The sequence below is a fragment of the Octopus sinensis genome, linkage group LG3, assembly GCF_006345805.1.
Source record: "Octopus sinensis linkage group LG3, ASM634580v1, whole genome shotgun sequence".
In the NCBI taxonomy this organism is placed as follows: domain Eukaryota; kingdom Metazoa; phylum Mollusca; class Cephalopoda; order Octopoda; family Octopodidae; genus Octopus; species Octopus sinensis.
In genome coordinates, this window is record NC_042999.1 from 128,604,405 (window position 1) to 128,621,543 (window position 17,139).

A 17,139-nucleotide genomic window follows, 5' to 3' on the forward strand; every position below is an offset into this window, starting at 1 on the left:
GATATCCCGTTTTATCTAGTGATATGTGTGTGTGTGCGTATGTGTGTGTTTATGTGTGTATGCATGTGTGTGCATATATATTTAAGTATATACATGTGTATAAATAGTGAGATTACAGGTGTCCTGACGTGTTGTTTAAACAAAACAAAACGCGTTTTAATGGACTCAGTGTTAATAAAATACATATACACACACAGAGACATATATATATATATATAGATAGATAGATAGATAGATAGATAGATAGATAGATAGATAGATAGATAGATAGATAGATAGATAGATAGATAGATATAGATAGATAGATATATGCATATGTATATATATATATATATATATAATATATATATATATATATATATATATTATATATATATATATATATATATATATATATATGCATGCATACATTCATATATATATTTATATATTTGTCTCTATGTAACATATATATGTGTGTGTGCGTATATGTGCGCAGGTATGTATGTGTATTTCTTTTATATATCTACTCATTTGTGTATATATGTGTGTAAATATGTTATATTTTAAACGGATGAGTTCTGAGATCAAGAGAAGCTAAGTACTGAAAGGATGGTCCCCATGACTACAACAAATACTGTTGGAGTAAATCTTGACACTGCACCGTTCTTTCTATCATATTTTGTTCTCTCACTGTATCTCTTGTCCTCATTAACAGGGAAGCCTGAAGTCCCAAATGTAGGAAGAGATTTATCTTCGTTATAGATCCGTCCAATCATTGTTGCTGAATGCAAGGGATTGTTGAACATATGTTTTGAGTTTATTTTGCCATGTTCATACTGCCACACATCATCAAGAATTTGATCTCCTTTATTCATAAATACCATCTGTGGATAAATATGATCAGCCGTGAAATTATAACCAGAAAGACCAAATCTTGAAAAGTATGTATCAGCAGAGAAGATATCCTTCCCGCATACTCTATTACAGTTCATGACTGTGCAGATCTCAAACGACATGCGCCTGTCTAGAGCATTTATAAAGCCCTTGTAGATCCCCAGGCTATATTTCTCCGATTCTAAAGATTCGCCAGAATAATCTACTTTACAACAGAAAGAACCACTACATATGCTTACATTATCGGTGTAATTTGGCAGATCTATAAATTTAAAACGAATTTCTTCACCGAGTATTTTGACACTGTGATACGAGAATTTGCCAAAGGAAACTGATAAATGAGGAATGACTGGTTTCTTTTGTCTTGAATAACGATTCATTTTCACATGGTCAATGAGTAAGTGGCCTCTTGTAGAATCAGGTTTGTTATAATAAGAACTTTCACTATATGGGAAGTAAATTCCACTTCCATATGACCCAATGTTTGTGTCATGTATAGTAGCAGCTAGTACATTAACCTCATTTCCAATTGCCCAACTAGAGTGCCATTGAACACTACTAAGCAAAGGCGAACTCGATCGCCAAACATTGGGAATGATTATGTTCTTCACTTTCCGCTTATTTAATAATTCCGTTATTGGTTCTTTCAACATTGTGTCATAAGAACTCACTACGGCAAATTTGTTCTGAATAGTCTCGAAAACAGCAATGCTGAATTCATCCGGGCTGTCAAAATATGGTTCATTCAACAAAGCCATTCTACGGTACTTGGCTACGAGATTTCCTTTGTCCGAAAACACAACCGTACTACTGTAATGGTAATAACTATGGCTAGGGCATTTATGATTTGATCGGCGGTTGCATCTTGCTTTCTCACCTAAGCTAGCCACAATGTGCATTCTGTTATCTCTTGCTAAACAACTGAGCTTCTTCTGGATAATATAATCTTCTTCATCCAAATCTCTTTCCTCGCACGGGTTCCACTTGGCATGTTCTACCTCAGGTATTGTTTCTAAGAACGGATGAATAGAGTCATGGCTCTTCATTGTACCAAAGGCAAATACTCCGAACAATCCATATTCAGGAAATACGATTACATCAGCTCTCTGCAAAAGAAAAAGCGTGCATATATACATAGAAATATATAATTTACATATAAATACATAATTTACATAATACTCATCATAAAAGGACATTCGTAATATAAGCTAAGAATAAGTACATTAACATAAGCTATATTTCGGTTTGATTCCTTCTTGAATGTATCTGCTCCTGATCTCTAATTCCTCCGGTAATTTGATCTTTTGTTAGATGAATTTTAACGTGTGCAATCTTATATATATTTATATTCATAAGTTCTAATCATTTCTTTTCTTCGTAATTTGACTGTTCCGAAGAAAATTTTTACATTTGTATCTTTCCCAGATAACATTCTTCTATTTCATATTGAAATGTTTCTTTATACATCACAGAGAAACACCAGACATAAAGTACTTTCAAAATATCTATATATATAAAACTCAACTTGTGTGTCTGTGTGTGTATCTGTGTGTGTGTCTGTGTGTTTAACTTCGCGGCACATCTCCTCCTAGCCAACAAATCGTAGAACCACCAAAAATGGGTCACTTAAAGTTTAGGCGAATGAAAATTGAACTGTGCTATTTCTGTTTCGAAATTCATCTCGCAAGTGCAAAAATCGATAATGTGTTTGTTTAGGCCTTATCCCATGCACTGAATAGTGAACTTTACTCAGTCAGCTGTTTGACGTGAACTGTGTTCACCACGCGTGCAAGCATGCGTAAATCGCGTGAAAAATAAAAAATCAAGATATAAAAACGAATCGCCGTAAACATTGTAGAAATCCGGCAAAGAAATGAATTTTCGGGATGTAGCCTGGAGGGATTTTTCGTATTAATCGTTTGGACTTTGTGAACACATACCAATTGTTTTCATAACATTTTTAACGCTTTGAATTAAATGTGACCATTTTGCGTTGAGTCTGCAGTTTGAATCACTTTAACCAAATTTTAGCAGGCCAGATTTTTGATCATCACGATACATTGCCAGCGACTCCCTGAAACTCTCCCCTGAAATCCCCGTTGAGAAATACTGATCTAAAAGAATAATTCAACAATGCAATTATTTGATCAACAAAAATTTATGAAACGCTTCTACGTACTTCCTATTGAGGAAATGGAACACATAAGCGCAAAAATAGAGGGCATTAAATGCTTGATTTTAAAACCAAAATAATTGAATTTTGATTGAACTTCATCCAAGTTTAGCTTAATTCGCGCGTGCATAGAACGCACGAGCGCACGTACGTACATTGTGTAAGAAAGTATTGATTTTGCACTCGCAGATTAATCGATTTTCCTCAGTGCGATTAATAGTCACACAAAGCCGGACAATACTGCTAGTAAATGCATATATTTGTTTCTAGATGTGCAAGCAGAAGCCTTTATTTGAGCGACCCAATTTCAGAAGTGTTTCATCGAATGCATCATTTTTTACTGTTTTTGTTTCATATTTTAAAAGCTTTTAGACATCTGTTCTAGTTACAACTTTTCATTTATTCTCATTAATAGATTTGAAAGCCGTTAACATCATCTATCAATTTGACAAGTCCGAGAAACTCAATTGTTTTCACCACGCCCAGATCACTTCCAATCATTTATTTTTTTAATTTGTTTTACTTGTTTCAGTCATTGGACTGTGGTTATGTCGAACAAATCAATCCCAGTACTTATTTTTTAAGTCTTGCACACGCGCGCACGCATACACACACACACACACACACACACACACACACACACACACACACACACACATATGACGGTCTTACACACAGTTTCCATCCACCAAATTTACTCACTGGCCTTCCCGAAGCGACACCTGCACAAAGTGCACTGTTGAACTGAATCCAAAACCCATGTGATTGCAAAACGAGCTTCTTTTACCACACAGCCATGCCTACAACAGTAATGGATTTCTTTTTTACGCTGGCACCAGGCTAGAAATTCATAATAGAAGAATACAGACGATTGAACTGACTCCTAGTATATTACTAGGAGCCATCCTTATCCATCCAGCGACATGAAAGGCAAATTAGACCGTGGCGAATACTGTTAGACAATTGTCCAAATGTTATACCGATTCCACCGTAAATATTAATAATTCTGCAGAGAACATCAGTAAAACTATTGCTATATTGGATATAGATTGTCTTATTTTGATGGCTTGGCTCTATGAAATAAGTTCTATGTGCACATATCTACATAATCATGAATGGATCTAGATTTATTATTTTATGACTATAAACGAGTAGATAATGCTATGATGCTATTGACAAACGAGTAGATGATGCTATTGATTTAATTTATTGCAGTATATTAGAACATATTTCATTAGTCTCACAGACTTTAACTTTAAATGTTAAAGACGCTCCGATAGCCCTTCAACTCACTAATACGAAGCGTTGAACCAGAAATGAATAAGTAAATTTGATTTCATTATCTCATTTATCTCCATTGATCAAATGAAATTATTGCACACTTTAGACCAAGTTAAAAATTAACATCAATATATTATAGTCGATATCTTATCATTACTATTAATTCAATTAATAGTTACTTTTGAAAAGCTGTATTGCGTAAAAAAACTAAGTACGATGAACACGAAGTACAGATTAAAATGAAAGTAAAATTTACGAGAGTAAAACGTTTACTTCGATACTTGCCTATAAATAATATTCCCATGCGAAAATAAAACGGCGAGCTGGCAGAATCACCACCGTACCGGACAAAATGCTTACCAGCATTTCTTCCGACATTATATTTTGATTTCAAATATCTCTGAGGTCAACTTTGCCTTCCAAAATTTGAAACACGGATGATATAAGATGGGAATTCTAACTACAACCGGGAAATAATAAGTCGACATACGTCTTTTATTCAGTTGAGGTGACTAGTGACACTCATTTGGGATGTTGCCTATTTGTAGTGATGAAGGGAATTAACTGATGTTACTGCCAGGAAAACAGGTCCAATTTTAAGAGACGCCAGTACTGGGCATAATAATTATTATTTCTGGCATAAATACAAGCCTACACATCTTCAGGTATGATAATAATGGCACGCGATTGCCGTTTCCAACACTGCGAATGATAAAATGATATTAATCCTAGCCAGAACTGATTTTAATTCCCTTTATTTGGTCTTCGCACTTATTTAGGGACTTCTCTAGCCCAGAATCTCCCTGGGCCAGAGGTAAGCAATGCGTGAAAGCAACAATCGGGTATGTTATTTAAAAAGAAATTTTGATTTCTTTTTAAATAACAACTGAAACTGCCCCTGGTTCTATGATACAAATAGCTTGTCTTAAAGAGATCTGAATTAAAACCTTCCATCAAAGTGTCAGGTTAATTTTATGTCCCAAACACCAGCTTAATAATGGTAAAGTTATTTTATTAAATTTTTCGTTATTTTCAATGAAAATGGTGATGAATTTCATTAGAAATATGGTAACAAAAAGGTTTTCAACCCAATTTTTTTATTTGTTGCTTATTTTATCAACTCCGGTGACATTAGACTCAGAACGCAAAGAGGCGCAGCAGAATACTGCGGAGCATTTGTTCGATGCTCAGCCAAGCAACCAATCTTAACAACACAATTAAGGATTTTTAATTTAGGCAAAAGGACAGTAATTTCAAAGGAAGAGGGTTAGTTGATGACATCGATTCCCAGTACTTGACTGGTATTTTATTTTATCAAACATGAAAGGAAAGTTCACTTCAGTGAAATTTAAACTCAGAACGTAGAAATCTGGAACAAGTAACAGAAAGCATTTTTCCGGCATTCTAACAATTCTGTCAATCCACCGACCATATTACTAGCAATAAACACCTTGTTTGGTAAATGATATCCTTCATGAAGTTGAAGAACTTAATTAATGAAATGGAGAGTAAGGTTTTGAGCATACTTATACACACATGCTTAAACACACTTATACACACATTATGTGTGAACATACTTATACACACGTTATAGCTTTCGTTATTCATCAGTAACTTGCAAGCAAGAGATGTTTCGCTGAAATTTAGACAGAAATTTGGTTGTCATACCTTGTATGCTTGGGTTGAGCTGCTAAATTTTACAGTTTTGCTTACAAGTTAAATTATCACTTTTTGACCCAACTTGTATCCTCATAAATAAATTCATAGTTACTGTAAGTACCCTAATTGTAGGTGAACCCCTAGCCAGAGTATAGACCTCTAAATATGCATATATAGTCATCCGTACATACTTGCATCTTTTTCTGATTAATGTTATAACTTTCTTCCGAGTGGTTCATCATATTTCAAAACTTAGAAATAACTCTTATATAAACCTCTACTCTTCATATGTCATATAGGTTTAATGGGTTATTATTGTCCTAGCTAGAAGTGTTTAAATGTCGTTTAAGTTTCGTAAATTTATTCTATTTTTCAGATATATAATAATTTGTAACACTAGGGAAAAGTCGATTAAATCTAACCCAGTACTTAACTGACACATTTTTTTTAATCAATCCCAGAAAGTTATTGGATTCTCCAGAAGCAGAGGAACCAATGGGGAAGAGCTATAAGCTATGTGATCTAATGTATACTAAGATTTTATATAATCAAAGCCGTCGTACTTTAGCCAAAAGTGGCCATTTTAATATTCCCATTACTAATTTTTGCTAAGTAACATTATCCTTCTAAGGTAATCATGAGAATGGACGCTAAAAAGATCTAAGGTCTTTTGTCCGATGCATTCCCACTTGGTGAAATATACAAAGAATATATATTATATATATACATTGTTTGTCCACCCCTCTACTGATTCGGCCAACCACATGCTTTATATATCTAAATATAAAACTATATTCCAACTACAGTTTAAAACAAGCTATAGTTTTAGCCTTTCAAAATAAAACTACGTCACTGCAAGAAATATAGGTTTCAAAGTTTGGTACAAGGCCAGCAATTTCAGGGGCGGTGTTACGTCGATTACAACGACTCCGGTGTTCAACTGGTACTTATTTTATCGATCTCGAAAGGATAAAAGGCAAAAGGTGACGTCGGTGGAATATGAACTCAGAACGTAGCGGCAGACGAAATACCTATTTCTTTATTGCCCACAAGGGGTTACACACAGAGGGGACAAACAAGGGCAGACAAACGGATTAAGTCGATTATATCGACTCCAGTGCGTGACTGGTACTTATTTAATCGACCCCGAAAGGATGAAAGGCAAAGTCGACCTCGGCGGAATTTGAACACAGAACGTATCGACAGACGAAATACCGCTAAGCATTTCGTCCGACATGCTAACGATGCGCTGCGACAAATATAGGGACACATTTGAATATATTTACTGTAAGATATCGCAAAGAAATCCTAAATATATTTGTTTTATTTGTTGCTGTTGTTATTGTTGTGTAGCCCCGAGGTAAGCCTTAATTGAGTAAACCTTTGATCAAAAGTATTGTAGTTGTAACCATCCTGTCTTTTTTTAATGCGTAGTTTATCAAGAACTTCATTATCCAATGTATATTTCCATTATTAAGTCTGTTGGGTGTGATTTAAGGTAGATTTGGATAATATTCGTAGTAAGTCAAACAAAGGCTTAGAGGTTCCTTCATTGGTGCAATGGTACTGCTGCTGTAGCCGCTGTTGTGGAACTACGACGCAAAGATAACCGACTGACCGAAGCATTCAATTTACAACGCTAACCGGTGACCTGAGATTTATTGCTAAAAACAAACACTTATTGATGAAAGTTTGACCTTTACATTGAGCAGGTGAAATGAGTACTTACAAGTTCGATCTGAGATTGACAGTGTACTCTTCTTTGTACTAATATGGAGGCACATATTAATTATATGGGCCAGAAAAGGAATAGAAATGGTCTGTTAAGCGAAAAGTTACGGCCTAATTTGTCGCAAATATGACCGTTTATAGGCATAAGCATGGGCCTGTGGTTAAGAGGTTTGATTCATAATCACGAAATACCTGATTCTATTTCACTGCATGTACCCGAGGCAATTATCTTCTAACATAGTCTAAAAATGAGCTAAGCCCTGTGAGTAGAATCATGTAAATTGAAACTATACGAATAACTGTCAGCTAGACTATGCCTGACTGTACCTCTTCTTGGGTTGCAGAATTAATTTGTTGACCGGTTAGATATACTACAACTAAGCCCTTAGATGCATTTAGTTAGTAGTCAGAGGGTATTCTATAAATCATGGATTTTAGCTCCATTTTATCGACACGCTTCGAGGCTACATATACAGGCACGCACGCACACACACTCACACATGTTTGTGTGCATTTGTATGTATTAATGAATTAATGGCAAAAGAACAGAAGTTACGCAATCGCCTTCGTAAGCTTACAGTATTTACGACTCTAAGGAAATGTACATCCACTGTTGCGCGACAGTGAGAGATCTTACTGCTTCATCAGAGCATTAACGTGAAATGTTTCCTTTTTCAGGAAAGAGTTTAAATGTATAAGTTACACATACATAGTCTTAGATAGAAACATAAATTACCGAGACTTACACACACAAACACGCACACACACATAAATAAACATATATACAAGCATATAAATAGATAGTTTTCAATCATTTAACCTTTGAGCTTCTCTGCACTCTGATCTGAATTCTAAGATCTTTTCTACCTTGATGTCGGAGGCTCATTTTATCCAATGTCGAGTGCTTAAATTACGGCTTGCATATTGCGGTGAACAACATCTCCCGAGCCCCCAGAAACAGCTGTTGGACTTATAACACCTTACTTCCTCCCCATAAATTTTCTCTGTCGTTTACACTGTGTAAGTTTGATCTTTTAATTTAAATATCTTTTACACTCAAATATTCAGCGTCTGAAACACTCCACTCTTTGCTTTATCATGTTTTGCATGTATACATATATATATATTTTGTATTTCATACCCAAACTGTTATATTTAATATATTTAATTTGTTTATCAGCATAATTGCCTCCAAATATGATAACAGCAATTCACATATAAATGTGGGTTGCTAAATCTAAAACCCGCCAAATACTGCTGGAAGTGATGTTGGCCTTGGAAATTAAGTAATGTACATAGTTGTACGAATGCTTGTGTAGATGGACGGACAGATGGATTGACGGGTGGATGGGTGGTTGGATTGATAGACAGATGGATGGATTGGTGGACGGATGAATGGATTGATTGATAGATGGATGGATGGATGGATGGATGGATGGATGGATGGATGGATGGATGGATGGATAGGTGGGTGGGTGGATGAATGGATGGATAGACTGTTGGACAGATGGATATGCAAAAATGCGTACAAACAAAAGAAAATAGCATTCGACGCATTTAGTTGTATCAAGTAACAGGTTTCATCGGCACCGCATTACTTAAGATGCTGTAAACACTCAAATACTCATAGATATACATTATATGTGTGCGTATATATACGTATATATATATAATATATATATATATATATATATATATATATATATATATATATATATATATATATATATATTATATATATATATATACATACATATTTATATTGCATGTATATATGTATATACATGTGTGCATACGTGTGTGTGAGTGTGTGAATGCGTTTGTATGTATGTGTGTGTATGTCTATATTCCTGCCTCAGTATAGACTTAATAAACATTTGTTAGAACGCAGTATACTTATACTTCACGTTAAGGTTCTTAGGAAGCTCTCAGTTATTACAGAGGTACTCGACTCGGAGAAGACACTTCCGAATAGCCCAGACAACTATTATGCATGTATGTATGTATATATAGCAATAATAAATCTCTGAGCGAGATATGAGCAGTAGCAACACGACATCGTGATACATATTTGCCACCTAAAAGTGGGTGACTGATTAGGGACGATGCTACTGTAGCTTATAGCCCTAGGAAGACATCTCAGAGATTTATTATTGCTTGTTTCACCTTTTTCGAGATCAGTGACTTTCCGTCACTGGAAAATGTATATATATTTGCATTGAGAATCACTCCCTATTGCCAGCCGGTGGTTGTCACGTGCTGATGACAGGTCAATATCCAGAAACTCGGGTCCGTGTGTATCACATCAGGCTAGAGATGGGAACGAGGATTTCCCTTTGCAAATACTGATAGGGCACAGACAGTGTGTCAATGGGCAGCTGGAAGAGATGTCTTCCTGGGGCTTTAAGCTACAGTAGCATCGTCCGTAATGGATCAGCCACTTTTAAGTGGCAAATATACATCACGCTGTCATGCTGCTATTGTTTATATATACCTCAGAGATTTATTATTGCTTGTTTTTCCTTTTTCGAGATCAGTGGCTTTCCGTCACTGGAAAAAGTATTGAGAATCACTTCTAATCGCCAGCCGGTGGATGTCACACGCTGATGACGGGTCAATACTCAGAAACTCGGGTCCGTGTGTATCACGTCTGGATGGTGATGCCTTCCTGGAGCTATAAGCTACAGTAGCATCGTTAGCCGCTTTTATGTAGCAAATATATATATATATATATTATATATAATATATATATATATATATATATATATATATATAATATATATACACGGCTAAACATTAACATCACGCTTAAAACTCGCATAACATGAATATGTTTATTCAACCATTTTTTGTGTGTGTGTGTGTCTAAAAACCTAATTCAGTTTACTGGAACCCAATAAATATTCGATGTTTAAAAAAGTCTCATGAGAATTTAATAGTTAGACATTATTAGGAATTATATATAAAAAAATTTAATATTTTGTGTATTGTGGAAGTATAATCAATTTACTGGACATAAATTTTAACAGCAAAATTTTATATGCTCCCCCAAAGGTCATGTGAATCCTGATTGAGAACCACTGAATTAGTCCGATATGTTTGATCCGTGATAATCGATACCAATAAAAGCACAAGGACAGAAAATTTGGGGTAGAGTTTAGTCAAGAAACTTGACCGCCGTACATGAATGCTAACTTTATTTTATTGATTCTGAAACGATGAAAGTAAAAACTGGCTTTGGCAGGATTTTATCCCATGTAATGTCGGTAGGAATTGGCATTTTGTCTGACACTTTAGCTTTTCTACCAATATACCAACTTGTCTGTTCTGTAGTAATAGTAATAGAAACCATATCTGCGCGCTCGCGCGCGTGTGTGTGTGTATGTGTGTGTGTGTGTGTGTGTGTCACTGTATTACGGTATAGAGAAGATTACCAGACGTTATTACACACTGCTAATCGCAATGCGCTTCGCATTGTTGGCCTGCCCGCATAAACCCTGGTGGCTATCTAGGAGGGCAGGCCAACATTTACCCTGAACGAAACGCAAGTCCATCACAGGGTTATCCATTTGCAGCTGAATGGAATAGAGCAACGTTAAATGAAGTGTTTTACTCAGGAACACAATTCGCAGCCGGTCTGGGAATTGAAACTGCGACCTCGTGACTGTATGTACAGCACCCTAATCATTAGGCTGTATGCCTTCACACATACACACACGCATATATATATATATATATATATATATTATATATATATATGTATGTATGTATGTATGTATGTATGTATGTATGTATGTATGTATGTATGTATGTATGTGTGTGTGTATATATATATATATATATATATATATATATATATATATATATATATATAAATGTGTGTGTGGTGTGTGTGTCACTGTATTACGGTATAGAGAAGATTACCAGACGTTATTACACACTGCTAATCGCAATGCGCTTCGCATTGTTGGCCTGCCCGCATAAACCCTGGTGGCTATCTAGGAGGGCAGGCCAACATTTACCCTGAACGAAACGCAAGTCCATCACAGGGTTATCCATTTGCAGCTGAATGGAATAGAGCAACGTTAAATGAAGTGTTTTTACTTACTACTCAGGAACACAATTCGCAGCCGGTCTGGGAATTGAAACTGCGACCTGGACCTCGTGACTGTATGTACAGCACCCTAATCATTAGGCTGTATGCCTTCACACATACACACACGCATATATATATATATATATATATATATATATATATATATATATATTATATATATATATGTATGTATGTATTATGTATGTATGTATGTATGTATGTATGTATGTGTGTGTGTATATATATATATATATATATATATATATATATATATATATATATATATAAATGTGTGTGTGTGTGTGTGTGAAGAAAGGGAAAACTGTAAATGTGCACATAAATGTAAATTCATAAGGACCAAAATACTGAAGGGCAGTTCATGGGTTATGAATGCAAATCATCTGCTATCTTTCCGGTTTAGTTTCGAGGCTGGCAGATAATTCACTTCATCAGTGTATCAGGTATTGGTTACCGAGTTTCTAGAATTATCAACTGTCGGATATATTTAATCACCAGCCGTAAGTAATTTATTCTATTTATTGTACTTTGAAGAGTTTCAAATAACGAACCGTTAAAAAGAAGCTAATTTACCATTCGGAATTTCAACAGTCTATATTCTATTTCTGATGTGTTTATGATGAATACTCTTCGCTACTACTGACTCTTCTTACATAATTAAGATTAGATCCAGTAAGATGTTGCAGCTTTCCACTGATTGCAATATCGAGTGGCTTATAATGAACAAATGGTAATGTTTTTAAATTTCCTTGCGAGAATGAAATGAAAGGTAGAAAATCAACTCTTGTGTATAGTAGTGGGGTGAACTTAGAAGATTTTATTGTTAATTTTATTAAGCTGAGCAAGCGTGCGAAAGCTCCTTCGCTGATTCTTTCACCCGATTACCTGCGTGTCATATGTGAGTTAGCGTTAATCAGTTGAATCAGTTGAAAATTCCTCAAGAGTATTAACGCTGTAACTGAATCTGCATTTGTCAAGAATCTAAACCAATTTGCATTACTGGTCCGCTGAGAACCGTCCTCAAAGTCTACATCGATCTCTCTAATATAAATAAATATCTAAATAACTAACTAATGAAATAAATACATAGATAAATAAATAAACAAGTGAAGTTTGGATGCAAAAACAGTAAAGCATTATTTCTTTGTTCTCAACGTTCTAAACTTTTATCTAGTCTTTTGTCGACTTTGCCTTTCATATATTAATAAAAACATAATAAACCAGTTATTGTAGTTGTTGATTAGATCCAGTTTAGCTGAGATCGAAAAGAGCTATGATCAAATGTAATCCATTTGTGATAATCTCTGATTTTTTCAGGTATGCTGTACTGTGAACTATATTCCCAAGTGTTTCTGTTTTTCAGATGGATCGATTGACCACGTTGAAGTTCCTTCAAATATCAGTTGTTATTGCAGCGATTGAGCACATCTATTATCAAAAGTATTCAATCGAGTTTTATTTTTGCTTTTGTTTTTATCACCAAGTGCAATAGAGCTAATACTATAATCATTCAACATGTTCTTCCTTTCTGAGGACTATGGGCACAATTCGAAGGACATTTGATTTCTGGCTGTTTCTTGCTGGTAAAGTAACTACGTAGAACGTCCCCTCACTCATCTCATCAAGTATCCTAACTATAGTTAGGACAGTGACTTGGCAGAATCATTACAGCATCGAAGAATTTTTGTTGCAGCTTCTTGCATTCTGAGTTCAAATCACCTCCGGATAAAATAAACTACGAGTCACGTCCTGGAGTCGATATGATCAACTAGTCACTTCGGTGAAATTTGAGGTCTTGTGCCTATATAAGTACATTTTTCTTTTGATTCATTGCAGTCGACTAAAAGACCTCTAGAACAACTGTTCTTGTACCTAATGAAAAGAAACCAGCACAAAAAGACAAGTAACAGTCGCGTACTAAGGTGAGCTACTAGAATATTATTACGCTGTTTACCAAGAAACGTCTAACCTTAGTCTAAAGTAAGCAAAACATTATTAAAGGGATTAATATCTAAGCTTCCACGTTCTGAGCTTATACCTCGCCAGGGATTAACTTAGCCTCTTTATGAAGATAACGAGAAAGGAATGTATCAGTTACACCAGATCCATTGAACATACAAATTATAACAAAACCAAACATATGAAATAACAAAAAAACATTATACAAACTAAAGGCGCACCCTCACGTCTATGTAAGCGTGTATGTACGTATATGTGTATGTGTGTGTGTGTGTGTGGATATATATATACTGTTTCGAATTTGTGTGAATGTGTATAAAATAATGTATCAGTTGAATAAAGTTATATATATATATATAAATATACATCAATTTAAAAAAAAAACTAAAATAAGAGTATACAAATCTAGTATTATGAACACACTTTTGTACGGGGCAGGAGTATGGACTCCCAACTACAGACATATGAAGAAACTTAAGCCCTTTCACATGTGCTGTCTGTGCAATATCTGCATCATAAAATGGCAAGATAGGATATCAAATGTCAAAATTTTAGAAAAATGCAGTTATCTCCAGTATCAAAAGCATGTTATTGAAAGTTCAGTGCAATTGGGTAGGGCATGTACGAATGAAAGATTATCGCTTTCCAGAAATTCTTTTGTGTGGCCAACAAGCAGAGTGATACTGCGATTAAAGAAGATCCATCCTTAGGTATAAGAATAAGTTGATGCACTCAAGAAAACTACAGCTTAAATTGACTTCTTAGGAAAGTTATTGCCTAGATCGATCTGCGTGGCATAAAATGTATCATGATGCATCACAGGAATTCGAGTTGAAAAAAAAAAAATAGAACAATAAAAGAGTTATAACCTGCAATCAACAGACACACTTGTCCAATCTCAGGCAAAATCAAAGTCATCAGTGTCCTCAATATGACTTCATAGCAAACTCCAGACCTGGACTCAAATTACATTCATGCATCTATCGCAAATAAATAGTTTCTCTATATTCAATCCTCTTTTTTTCTTAAGGCGGCGAGCTGTCAGAAACGTGAGCACGCCGGGCGAAAGGCTTAGCAATATTTTGTCTGTCTTCATGTTCTGAGTTCAAATTCCGCCGAGGTCAACTTTACCTTTCACCCTTTTCGGAACGATCAATTAAGTACCAGTTGCGTACTGCAGTCGATTTAATTGACCAGCCCCACTCCCCAAAAATTTCGGGCCTTGTGCCTAGAGTAGAAAAGAATCCTCTTTTTTGTTTTCTTTCTTTTAATCCTTTCCTTCAAACTCTCATACGTCGAAATAGACAGGAGTAACCATCAATATAAATATATATAATATATAATATATATATATATATATATATATATATATATACATATATATATATATATATATATATATATGTTCATATGTATATATACAGACTCATACACAGACTCACACACACACATACATACATGTGCGTGTGTGTGTGTATGTGCACAAGATATATATATATATATATATATATATAGATAGATAGATAGATAGAGAGAGAGAGAGAGAGGAGAGAGAGAGAGAGATGTTTGCTTGTGTGTGCGTGTGTATGTGAGGTGAGGTGACAAAAAGAATAGCAGTAATGGCAAGAATACTCACCGACCTCTCGGCTTCCCTAACCATGTTAGCATATATTTCCAAGTTTTGCCGTATCACACGTAATGCTTCGTATCTACTGACGTTTTGCACACGCGGGGGTTTGATCGGTATGTGCTCGTAAACGGCACCGCTATACGTATCGTACATATTGGCGTTGCGATCGTAGTCCGTATAGGCTGCTACAGTAGCAAAAAGCAATAGAAGGCTTCCAAACAGCCCCTTATTACCACCGAGTTCGACCATTATTGCCAGATGAGCTCCGTCCGCACTGGGTGAGTTTTCGCAACCGACTGAACGTATTTTTGTTCAACCGAGATCAGACTGAACACTTGAAACAATGACGTTCTTGTGCCACTATAGAAGCGATAAACTGTTACGTTTGTTTGGTGTGCATGTCAGGGACGGGGCTGTGTGCGATGTGAGTGTATTTAGGAGTGTCCGTTTAAGTGTGAGATGCGAAATGGAGGGAGAGTATATGCGTGCATTTGCGAGAAAGAGAGAGAGGGAAGAGGGAGACCAAAGTGCAGAGAGGCATATGCTCACTTAATCTTCGTTGTTTAATGTTATATTAAATGAAAGTAGAGTATTTTTAGATATATTTGAAAAAAACTATAAAGCGTGTATGTGTGTGTGCGAAAGAGAGAGAGAGGGAGAGGGAGAGAGAGATAAAGAAAGAAAGAAAGAAAAAAGAAAAAACAAAGAAAGAAAGAAAGAAAGAAAGAAAGAAAGAAAGAAAGAAAGAAAGAAAGAAGAAAGAAAGAAAAAAGAAAGAAAGAAAGAAAGAAAGAAAGAAAGGAAAGAAAGAAAGAAAGAAAGAAAGAAAGAAAGAAAGAAAGAAAGAAAGAAAGAAAAAGAGAAAGAAAGAAAGAAAGAAAGAAAGACAGAGAGCTGGAGACAGAGGTGATAGAATAGTTCAAGTGAGTGAAAATAGTTTGAGAGCCGGAGATGCGGGGTAAAGAAAGGAAAATGAAAAATGTAAAAAAAAATAACACCCTCAATATATCTCTCTCTGCTAATCGACTTTGACTTTCTCTTCCTATCCTCTTATCCTCCTCTCCATCATCATCATCATCATCATCATCATCATCATCATCATCATCATTATCAGCAGCATCACCGCCACCACCACCATCATTACCATGCAAAATCACCATATTTCCACTACCATCAGTATTATCTTCGCTCTCATGTTTTTCAACATCGTTATCGTCGTCATCGCCGTAATCTTATAATACTCGTTTGTTTATTTGCCATGGGGTGATGCTTTAAGGGACATTTCATAAACAAATAACAAAAACAGTCCTGATTTCTTGGAACGATGAAGCAGTCCCAAACACCCCTCTAATCTTGATATCTCGCCATTGTTGTTCCTACTTGTCTTTGGCAAAAATATTTTTGTTGCTCATAATTTCTCTAATGTTTCAGGCATCTGTTCGCGAATGTTTGGAGTGTTCATTTGCCGTGACTTAGCACCATATACCAGAACGGATTTGACACTGATATTGAAAATTCTTAACTTAATTCGTTTTGACAGAGCCTTTACTTTCCACATAGGCTTTAGAATATTAAAAACTTGTCTCGCTTTTCCAAATCTCGTTTTGACCATCTCCTTTGTACCACCAGTTGTTGACCATACGCTTCTTTGATATATGAACTGTTTCACTTCGTCCAACATGAGATTCTTCGACCATTATAGAATCAGAGTCATTG

General features: G+C 35.4%; 1 protein-coding gene across 1 annotated transcript; it reads right to left on the reverse strand.

The window, feature by feature from the left end:
• Nucleotides 1–508: 508 nt before the first annotated feature.
• Nucleotides 509–15,867, reverse strand: LOC115209793 (vascular non-inflammatory molecule 3). The gene is made up of 2 exons (XM_029778332.2): nucleotides 15,430–15,867; nucleotides 509–1,982 (listed from the first exon to the last, which is right to left on the reverse strand). The coding sequence occupies exons 1-2, from the start codon at nucleotides 15,670–15,672 to the stop codon at nucleotides 567–569; spliced, it is 1,659 nt and encodes a 552-aa protein (XP_029634192.1). The 5' UTR covers nucleotides 15,673–15,867; the 3' UTR covers nucleotides 509–566.
• Nucleotides 15,868–17,139: the final 1,272 nt, after the last annotated feature.